General features: G+C 42.4%; 1 protein-coding gene across 1 annotated transcript in view; it reads right to left on the minus strand.

Moving 5' to 3' along the window:
- Positions 1-11,605, minus strand: part of riok2 (RIO kinase 2 (yeast)) — a 56,667-nt gene that overhangs the window by 24,002 nt on the left and 21,060 nt on the right. Inside the window, exons 5-6 of the mRNA XM_078565713.1 lie at positions 10,805-10,893; positions 1,923-2,114 (exon numbers count right to left, since the gene is read on the minus strand). Coding sequence (XP_078421839.1) covers positions 1,923-2,114; positions 10,805-10,893 — 281 coding nt within the window. The remainder of the gene's footprint in view (positions 1-1,922; positions 2,115-10,804; positions 10,894-11,605) is intronic.

The raw sequence follows: 11,605 nt of genomic DNA on the forward strand, positions 1-11,605 counted from the left end.
CAGACATTATAAAATAAGGGGTGAAATTTTGAAGGGGGTGCAGGAACATATACGACTTGGATATATATATGCATAGATCATTGAAGGTGGCAAGACAGGTGGAGAGAGCAGTTAACAGAGCATATAGTATCCTGTGTTTTACTAATAGGGGCATAGAGTACATGAGCAGGGAGGTTATGCCGAATTTATATAAGACACTCGTTAGACCTCAGCTGGAATAGTGTGTACAGTTCTGGATGCCACATTATAGGAAGGATGTAAACACATTGGAGAGAGTGCAGAAGAGGTTTACAAGAATGGTTCCAGGGATAAGAAACTTCAGCTATGAGTATAGACTGGAGAGGTTGGGACTGTTCTCCATGTAGAGATGAAGGCTAAGAGGAGATTTGATAGAGATGTTCAAAATCATGAGGGGGCTGGACAGAATAGATAGGGAGAAGCTGTTCCTGTTCGTAAAAGGATCAAGAACGAGAGGGCACAGATTTAAGGTGATTTGCAAAAGAGGCAAATGTGACGTGAGAAAAAACTTTTTCACACAAGTGGTTCAGGTCTGGAATGCACTGCCTGGAAGTGTGGTGGAGGCAGGTTCAATTGAGGCATTCAAGAGGGCATTAGGTGATTATTTGGATAGAAACAATGTGCAAGGGTACGGGGAAAAGGCAGGGCAATGGCACTAGGTCATAATGCTCATTTGGAGAGCCGGTGCAGACACAATGGGCCGAATGGCCTCCTTCTGTGCCACTAAAATTTTGTGATTCTGTGAAATACACTGTTTCACATGCGAAGGTAGGAAAGCCATTTGGATTGTAGGTAAGGAAAATTAACCCAATTCTTCCTTCCTCTTGAAACTTATTTTGCCTCTGATGAGTGCCTTTTTTTTAAAACGTGGAATTAAGAATTCATCATGCAGGAAATTCAGAGCACATCTACCACGTTTTAACGTTTTTTTCTTTATTCTTCCATGGGATGTAGGTGTCACTAGCAGGACCAACATTTGTTGCCCATCCATAATTGCCCTTGAACTGAATACTTCAGAGAACAGTTAAAAGTCAACCATATTACTGTGGGTCTGGAGTCACATGTAGGCCAGACCAGGTAAGAACAACAGGTTTCCTTCCCTAAAGGACATTATTGAACTAGATGGGTTTTTACAACAATCAAGTATATCAATAATATATCATGGTCACCATTACTAAGACTGGCTTTATATTCCAGATTTATTAACCAAATTTAAATTCCACCAACTGCCGTCGTGGGATTTGAACACATTAGCTGGGGCCTCTGGGTTACTAGTCCAGCAACATTACCACAACACCACCACTCCCCTTTGCTCCATTGCCCTGAAAACTAAATACTTGAAACTATGTCTCAACAGGGTAACATGAAAGGAAAAAAACTGCAGATTCTGGAAGTTCAAAATAAAAGCAAAAAATACACAATGAATCTCCGACCACCTGAAAGAAAATAGCTTAACATTTCGAATGGAGACCCTTCATTAGAACTCCTAACAAAAAAGGATGTCCACCTAAAACAGTAATCTATTTTTTAAAGGGGCTTCAGGACCTCCCTGTTCCATGTTGTGTATATTTTTCTTACATTCTCCAGTTTTTATCATATTCATAGTCTTCCATTGGATCAAGATCATAATCATTTCATGCACAGATACCACCAGCTTTATACAAATCAAAGGATTGTACACATCTATCAATTCAAAGAAAAGCTGGAAGTCAAGTCTTACTTTGTCAATGTGCATCTTGGGAGAGCAGAAACAATTGCAAATGACTTTATGAGCAGCAGAATGCAAATCAGAAAACTGGTGTTGAACATGTATAAAAAACAGAGTAGCATACATTCCTAATCTGCAGTTACTCCACACAAAATAAAAAGTAATAAGAAATTCAAATTTTTGGTTCTGTATTTACCATTCAGCATTTAGGTGAGACGTAGATACCATCTGTGGAAAATCAATCATTGTGACATGATCTTCATCATCCAACATTAAATTGAATTCATTGAAGTCACCATGAATTAAACCATGATTAGCAAGTTTCACAATAAGGTCCATTAAATCGCTATAGGTTGCTGCAGGATTATCAAGCTGATGAACTTGGCACCTAAAAGAAACATAAATCCATTTAATATCTTGGTGTTTAAAGAATTTTTAAAATATCAACGTTTTCATTCTACTTAGTCTGATTTTCCTTACTAATTCGAACTTTTAGTTTCAATGAAAAATGTTTTAAAGTTAGAGTTACAAATTGGCAAGCACCCTAATTTAACTGAAATTCTTGTATGTTCTCCCCCCATATGATTATTTTTAAAAGGCTCAAGTATGATGGCTGAAAAATATATATGGTGAAAGTACTTCCAAGTCCGTAGGTATACATTACTTAAAGCTTTGATAACACACTCAACAATTTAATAGCGATTTTCTAGAGTGGTACTGAAAACCTCTACTTATCTGCACATTGTGCTGAAGTTTCCAGTTTCAACATGGGCCAAAGTGCACAAAAATAAATGGGCAGGGTCCAAATCCATGATTCCTGCACCCATTCAAGGTGCCATAAATTTTCAGTGGCCTGGGATAAGGGATAGGATCCCACACATTGATGTCCCGATGTTGCTGGCACCATTGTGGAAGGGAGCATTTCAGACCTTTTGCAATTTTCATGGAGTTGGCTGGTTTTGGAAGGCAATATAATTCACACCAGCAGACAAGTGTCGTCAACCGAGGTTTGGAGTAGGGAAGTGTATGAAAGGTAAGTTCAAAAACCGTTGCCAACTTCACATGTCATAATGAAATGGTCTAGCATAAGTTATATATGTTGTTAAAAACAGTGAGTGACGATAGGGCTTTGTTTTAGAAAGGTAAGTGACCATTAAATAATTTGGCTGCCAGGTTGTCATTTCTGACATCTGGCATGCTGTCATTGGACTGAACAATATTGGGAAATGGACAAGTCTTCAGATGCATCAGAGTATATCATCCAATGGATAAAGTGCTATTCTGCATTGTACAATGGTGAAATCTAGAGATGGTATGAAATATGCCTACAGCTTTGACTTTTTTCCTTGAAGTTTAGTACAGCCAAGTGTTTGGCTGTTTTAAAGTTCTGACAGATGGCTGCACTTCTAGCTGCCTTCCAAGGTTTTAATGGATTCAGCTCAGGAGGGTTTGTTGACACAGTTGTTCCAATAGAATCTCATTATGAATGCTTAGTTGACTTCCCAACCCACTAATGGAGTCAGCTCAGCAGGGAACATAAGACTCAGGAGGAGTAAACCATTCGACCCGTTGAGCCTGCTCCACCATTTGATAAGATCATGGCTGAACTGATTGTGGGCCCAACTCCACTTTCTTGTCTGTCTGTCAGGAAGATATAATACCTCTCATAATATTATGGGAATTTATTGTAAAATAGATTAATAATGGGATGTGCCTTTTTGTGTGTGTGTGTGTGTGTGTGTGTGAGAGAGAGAGAGAGACCTAATTGAATTAGTCTAGGTGCTTTGATGCAAGAAGAAAAGTTAGGTTTGAAATGTTAATTAGGTAAATATGGGGAAGTTTAGAAACAAAAATGTCAAGGGAACATTTGCATTTTTAAATAAGCCAGACTCAATTGTTTGTGAAAGAGGGAGTGAAATGTGTCACCTAGCCAGGTGAAGTTTAGAAACAGTGTGTTTATTTTTCCCCAAAGATTACTGGTAAAATTTAGTGCTATGAGTGTTTTTTATTATCAGGAAGATAAAGTCCAAAGACATAGTGAAACAATGGATATTTGCATTCAAAGGTGGAAATATGTGTAAAGGAGCAAAGGCTGTGTGTAAGGGAAGGCATTTTAAGATCTTACAAGTGTGAAAAAGCCATCAGCATCTATGGCTCAAGCTGCTGTCTTCAAAGGACTGAAGTTAAGATAACTTACTTTGGTTCAACTGGTTCAGGGTATCAAGTTTCATAGTAATTTGTACATCTATGTATGTATTTAAAATCATTTCTCTAATTAATAATTGTTTACTCTAGTTTTGTAAAAACTCGATGGGTCGAATGGTTTACTCCTCCTGAGTCTTATGTTCCCCGCTGAGCTGACAGCTGAGCAGTCAGCAGGCTGCCTCCACCTTCCTGTGGATGTCCGGGGGGCACCAAGACGTAGTGGCAGGGTTAAGGCAGTTAAGGAAAAGTGGCTGCACAGTGTGGCCACGGATGTTGGTCACTTATACATACTGTTCACTATTGTCAATAAACTCCTAAGAATGTCCCTCTGCCTGTGGCTCCTTGTTCTGATGAGCAATGTTCTTGTCACTCAGATGTGAAACCTTTCTGCACTAGATAAAAGGCAGGTGTCTCAGGCCAGGGCCTCTTCCCTGTGCTTTGTGCAGCCTCCAGACCACAGTGATGGTCCGGCCTCACACTCCCTGGAAACATTACTGATGCCTGCTCCTCAGCGGTGCTGGTCATTGTTGCTAGAATGTAGTGGGCAGGTGCCACACAGTTCTTGCATTCGCTGTGTGTGCTTGCAGGGCATTTAAGTTGGGGCTGGCCCCCATCGCACCAGCATCTGCGACTATTGATGCTGTGCACCAGTTCCTGAAGGGCTCAGGTGGTGAAGGCGGACACAGCATCGGATGCGTCTATAGTTTCGTGTCTGTGTCTCTATGAGACGGCCCTGATCATGGAGCACAAGCGAGCTGCCCTCAGTCAGACAGGAGTTAGACACTCACAGAGGCTATGTGAAAATTCATGGAGTGTCCTTACTGCAGGATGTCATCATCTCCCTGCAATTGAGCAACTATTAGGGCCTCCACTCCATGACAGGAGTATTCTCAAAAAGGCTTTTGGTGCTGCCATAAGCCAGACTGGAGTCAAACTTTCACAACTGCAATGTTAGGATCTATGGGGGACACCTCATTGCATGTCGTCATCATCCTCCACAAATCTGGCAGCAATGAGGGCTGCCCGAGCACACCTGCCTCGCCTAGCCAGTGCGAGAGCCTCATCCCCGTCGTTGTCACCATTGAGGACTTCCTCACCCTCATTCCCACTGCTGTTCTCCTCATCCAAGGAGACCTTCAGCTCCTCGTCAGCCAGCTTGTCTCCCCGTTGGAGCGCCAGGATGTAAAAGGCGCAGCAGACAACGATGATACGTGACCCTCTCTGTGGACATTCCCTTTGAAATAAAGGCCAACATTCCATTTGCCTTCCCCATTATCTGCTGAACTTGTATGTTAGCTTTTTGTGATTCATGCATGAGGACCCCCAAATCCCTCTGTGCTGCAGTTTTCTACAGTCTTTCTCCATTTAAATAATATTCAGCTCCTCTATTCTTCCTGCCAAAGTGCATCACCTCACATTTACCAACATTATATTCCATCTGCCAAGTTTTTGCCCACTCACTTAACCTGTCTATATCCCTCTGTAGACTCCTTGTGTCATCCTCACCGCTTGCCTTCCCACCCATTTTTGACTCATCCGCAAACTTGGCGAGAGTACATTCCTCCCTCATTTATATTGTCATTGATATATATTGTGAATAATTGTGGCCCCATCACTGATCCCTGTGGCATTCCATGGTTGCCATCCCAAAAACGACCCCCTTATCTCAACTCTCTGTCTTTTATTAGTTAGCTAATCCTCTATCCATAAGAACATAACATAAGAACTAGGAGCAGGAGTAGGCAATTCAGCCCCTCGAGCCATTCATTACGATCATGGCTGATCTCATTTCAGCCTCAACTCCAATTTCCCGCCCTCTCCCCATAACCTTTCAACCCATTACTAATTAAAAATCTGTCTATCTCCTCCATAAATTTATTCAGCGTCCCGGCATCCACTGCACTCTGAGGTAGTGAATTCCACAGATTCACGACCCTTTGAGAAAAGTAATTCCTCCTCATCATTGATTTAAATCTACCACCCCTTAGCCTAAAACTATGGCCTCTCATTCTAGAATGCCCCAGAAGGGGAAACATCTGCTCCACGTCTACTTTGTCTATCCCCTTTAGCAACTTGTATACCTCAATTAGAGCTCCTCTCATCCTTCTAAACTCCAGCGAGTATAGGCCTAAACTGCTCAATATCTCCTCCTAAGACAAGCCACGCATCTCTGGAATCAATCTAGTGAACCTCCTCTGAACCGCTTCCAGTGCAACTACATCCTTCCTCAAGTAAGGGGACCAAAACTGTGCACAGTACTTCAGGTGCGGTCTCACCAATGCCTTGTACAGTTGCAACAACACTTCCCTATTTTTATACTCTATTCCTTTAGCAATAGATGCCAAAATTCCATTTGCCTTCCTTATTACCTGCTGTACCTGCATACTAGCTTTCAGCAATTCATGCACGAGGACACCCAGATCCCTCTGCACTGAAGCATTCTGAAGTTTCTCTCCATTTAAACAATAAGTCGCCTTTTTATTCCATGCTACTATACTACCCCCAACACCATGGGCTCTTATCATATTAAGTAGCCTTATGTGCGGTATCTTATCAAAAGCCTTTTGGAAATCCAAATATATTACATCTACTGGTTCCTTTTTATCTATTCTGCTTGTTACCTCCTCAAAGAATTCTAATAAATTTGTCAGGCATGATTCCCACTGTCTTGTGTTCTTAGATGGTAGAAGTCACAGGTTCGATAGGTGCTGCCTTAGCAAGCTTGACAAACCGCTGCAGTGCATCATGCAGATGGTAGACACTGCTGACACAATGTTCCATCGGCAGAGCGGGGGAATGTTTAGGTTGGCGGATGAGGTGCCAATTAAGCTGACTGCTTTGTCCTGGATGGTTTTGAGCTTCCCGAGCGCTGATGGAACTACGCTCATTCAGGCAAGTGGAGGGTATTTCATCACACTCCTGACATGCCTTGTAGGTGCTGGAATTCCCAGCCTCTGACCTGCTTTCATAGAGATAATATTTATATGGATTTTCCAGTTAAGTTTCTGGTCATTTGTGACCCCCAGAACGTTGAATGTGGGGGAATCCAGCAATTGTAATGCCGTTAAACGTCAATGGGAAATAGTTAGATTCTCTCTTAATTGAGATGGTCATTGCCTGGCACTTGTGTGGCACAAATGTTATATGACATTTATCAGCGCAAGCCTGAACGTTGTCCAGTTCTTGCAGCATGTGGGAATGGACTTCTTCAGTATCTGAAAAGTCGCGAATGGTACTGAACACTTTGCAATCATCAGCAAACATCCCCCTCCTGACCTTATAATGGAGGAACAGTCACTGATAAGGCAGCTAAAGATGGTTGGGCCTAGGACACTGCCCTGAGGAACTCCTGCAGCGATGCCATGCACTGAGATGATTGACCTCCAACAACCACAATCATCTTCCTTTGTGCTAGGTATGACTGCAACCAATGGAGAGTTTTCCCTTCTGATCCCCATTGACTTATTTTGCTAGGGCTCCTCGATGCCACACTCAATCAAATGCTGCCTAGATGTCACCTCACTTCAGGAACTCAACTCTTTCCTGTGATGAGCTCTGGAGGCAAGTGGCTTTGGCAGAACATAAACTAAGCATCTGAGAGCAGGTTATTGCAAAGTAAGTGCCACTTAATAGCGCTGATAATGACATCTTCCATCACTTTGTTGATAATTGAGAATAGACTGGGCTGCTAATTGGTCAGATTGGATTTGTCCTGCTCTTGTGGACTAGGCATACCCGAGCAAATTTCCATTGTCGGGTACATGCCTAGTTGTAGCTGTACTGGAACGGCTCGACTAAGGCCAGGCCTAATTCTGGAGCACAGGTTTTTTGTACTAAAGCTGAGATGTTGGCAGGGCCCATAGCCTTTGCTTTATCCAGTGCATTATGCCATTTCTTGATATCACGTGAAATGAATCAAATTGGTTGAAGGCTCAGGAGGCCAAGATGGATCATTTGCTCTGACTGAAGATGATTGCGAATATTTGAGCCTTGTCTTTTTGCACTGATGCGCTGGGCAGTGTTCCCTCCAAGCTGTATGCCTGTGAGGCCACACAAAGTTCCAAGTGATGCGCACTTAATTATTACAGCCACTCACATCCTGATGTTTAAATTAGGTTCACTGCCACTCTAGCCCACAAAAGTACTGTTAGACTCCCTAATGACAGGAAATTAATGGATGAGAGCTACGCTTCACATGATTAGTTAGGTGGAATGAACGGCCAAAACTCTCATGTGTCAGTTCCTGAAGCACAAATCTATCACTTTCCTGCAGTCCGCTTGTCACCTCTCCCACCCCTCACTTCCCTCCCTGACATTGCGACTTGCCATCTCCCTCCCCATGCCACTTCCTTCCCTGACCCTTCCACTCACAACCCCTCTCGCTCACTTCCTTCTTTTCACCACCCCTCTCCCGAGCCTTTGCCCACAGTGAGCCGGCGAACTTGAGGTGGGAAGCGGTGAGCAGGAGGCAAGTTGAATGAGTTAGTAAGTTATTAGGAGTTGTTAGAGTTAGTAAGAGGATTTTTGGGCCAGTTAATACCACTAATCTACTCATTCTGCTACTCTTTTTCCTAAGTCCTACGTAGCTGGTTTTTGCAGATTTATTAAAGAAAGATTGATCCGAAAGACATTTGACACATTAAAACACAAGGTTATTTCTAGGGAGTTGGTGAAAAGTTTTAGATTCCTAGCCCAGGTCACTAATAATAATAATAATAATAATACAACAAAGGTTCTTGTGAGCTTATTTCATGGGACATTTTAAACTGTGTATACTTCCAAATATGCTCTCTCCCCAATTCACTTTTCTCTGCAATGTGACAGACATTAAAAATGTTATTTACTTCAAAATTCAGTACTTCCCCAAAAACTACTTCAACAGTCATTCTCCCTCCTGGGATGCCATTCTCTCTTCACCAAAGTTCTCTTCCCCAGTTCCCATTTCATTTGAAGCGATCATTTCTCCCTTCAATATTCACTTTATTCACTGGGACAGTCTCCCTGACCTTCACCCTCCAGTTTACAACAGCCATTCTCTCTTCAAATTCACAGTGAGGTTACACCTCTGCCTTATGATTGTTGATGTGAAGAAATTACTTAGCTATTTTCCTTAATATTCATGCCAACTTTAAGTAAAGAAAACACTTAATAAGCCAAAAAAATTAAAAGTTGCGTTTTTCACATTTTCCATCAATTCAAAAGGCAATTCCTTAGTTCTATTTTGAGCTTGTCAAATTGAAACAAAATATCCTTGTCTTGAGCTATCTCCATCAATTCAACTTTTCCTATGTCAAATGACTAAAATGCAGCTACAATACTAAAAACTAACAAACCTCTCTCATGTATGGGACTGTACTGGTTATGGTACTGAAATTAAAACCTAGAAGCTGGGAGTTCAAATGCCGCCATGGTAAATTTAAAGTCTAATTCAGTAAATTGAGTTACTTGTGGACTAGTATGTTACCATGTCAATGGCTGGGGGTGGCATTCTTTCTTCTTCTTCCATACTTATGGTAACTTTTAAAATAAATATTATATATAGGGCAGAATTTTCCCCTTGGCGATTTAGGGGTGGGGCCTGCTCGCCAACGGGAAAATGACGCGGGATGACGTCGGGAGGAACCCCTGACGTCATCCCGGTCCATTTAAATATTGAGGAAGGCGGGCGGACAGCGAAATTAAGATCATTAAGATAATTAAAAACCTGGCCCGTCCAACCTTAAGGCTGGTGGGCAGGCCAGGAGCCCCAGCGGGCTTCTGATAATACATGAAACCTCATCCACTGACGGAATGAGGTTTCATGTCCGTTTTTAAAAACTTTATTAAAGTTTATGTCCTTTTTATTAACATTTCCCATCTCGTGTGACATTGTCACATGAGGGGGACATGTTAATTTTTACATTTTTAATGTTTTTAACACTGTTAGTAATCTCCCTGAGACAGCACTAGCCTCAGGGAGATGTGCGCTCTTTTGTGCGCATGCGCGAAAGAGTGCACTTTGACAGATGGGGAATCCCTCCACCCCCTGCACAGGAAGTGCATAGCGCTTCCTGTCGGGCAGGCCGCTGGGCGGGCCTTAATTGGCCTGCCCACTCAAAATGGCGGCGGGCCCCGTTTTGGCGGCGGAGTTCGGCTGCCTGCCATCGAGCCGGTGGGGCCTGCCCGCCCATCAAGGTAAAAATTCTGGCCATAGTTTTTTTTTTCCATTTCTACTGGTGGCGCATGTCACCTTGATATCGATGCACATAAAATTCAATCTGCACATGGACAGGAAGAATTAGAGAGATGTCGATGCTGAACTCCCCATTTTAGAGGATGGGGATGTTTGTGGGGTCACCTCCTCTGGGTAACTGTCCACCACCATTCACAACTGGATGTGTGCAGAGTTTTGATCTGATCAGTTGGTTGTGAGATCACCTAGCTCTGTCTCACTTGCTGCTTATGCTGCTTGGCATGCAAGTAGCCCTGTGTTGTAGCTTCACCAGGTTGGCATAGCATGCCACTTCTGCTCTTTAGTGTGCTCTTGTGGCTGGAGCTTCGACAGGTTGACACCTCATTTTTAGGGATGCCTGGTGCTTCTCCTGGCATGTTCTCCTGTACTCCTCATTGAACCAGGGTTGATGGTAGAGTGAGGAATGTGCCAGGTGAGGAGCTTACAGATTATTGACTACAATTCTGCCGCTGTTAATGGCCCACAACACTGCACGAATGCTCAGCTTTGAGCTGCTAGATCTGTGCTGAACTTATCTCATTTCGTAACAGAGGCCACTATTCCCCAGCTCTGCTTCGAGTGTCTCTCTCTGGCATTAAAATATCTTGAAGAAACTGTTTTACAAAATAACGACATTGTTCTGAAAGAATGCTGATACTTACATGGGGTAGCCATTTATGAGCTCCATGACCACTGCATGTCTGTTGAAGTCAACTGGTCTGGGAACAGGGAACCCTCGGTCATATAATGCCTTAGCACAAATAAAACAATATAACTGAACATGTGCAATTCAATCAAGATTACTGCCGTATGTCAGGATATTCAATCTGCTTAAGACCATTAAAACAGTCACAAGTATGAGGACTTATCAGTAAGGCACATTTAAATTATACATTTTATTTAATCACACAACACTACTACTTTTGATAGTCCATGATGAAGGTTCAAAAATTCTTGTGCCGACATCCAGTGGTTTTGAAATGGAACTGCACGCTGATTCTCAATGCAATATCATTTACTGATACGGCCGTTTAAGTGATAGGCCTTTACAATGTCCAAAGCCCCATCACAAGGTCACCTACAAACGTAACTGGAACTACAGGTTCATGTGGAGAGTGTTACATATTTTCCCCCACTTAGCAGTTTCTGTTTTGAAGTGGAATATTGCAGCAAAATTTCATATTTAATGCATGGATTAGTGGATCTTGCACAAGAGGAACCTAGACCAAGTGTTCTCCCTAATAAGGGGTGGTCTTAGCTAATGAGGAATAATTAGAACAAGGCACACAATCTCACTTTAAAGCTATATATCCAGTCCTTTATATATTTCGATGATAAATTCCTATCTCCAAATTTGTAATGGTGCCTGCCTTTACAAACTGATCATGTTGTAATGATATCCTTTTGCCAGCATTGGTACAAGAGAAGGAGGTAATTTTTTAATTCATTTATGTGGTGTGGGC

This window comes from Cetorhinus maximus, chromosome 2 (assembly GCF_964194155.1).
Source record: "Cetorhinus maximus chromosome 2, sCetMax3.hap1.1, whole genome shotgun sequence".
Lineage (NCBI taxonomy): Eukaryota > Metazoa > Chordata > Chondrichthyes > Lamniformes > Cetorhinidae > Cetorhinus > Cetorhinus maximus.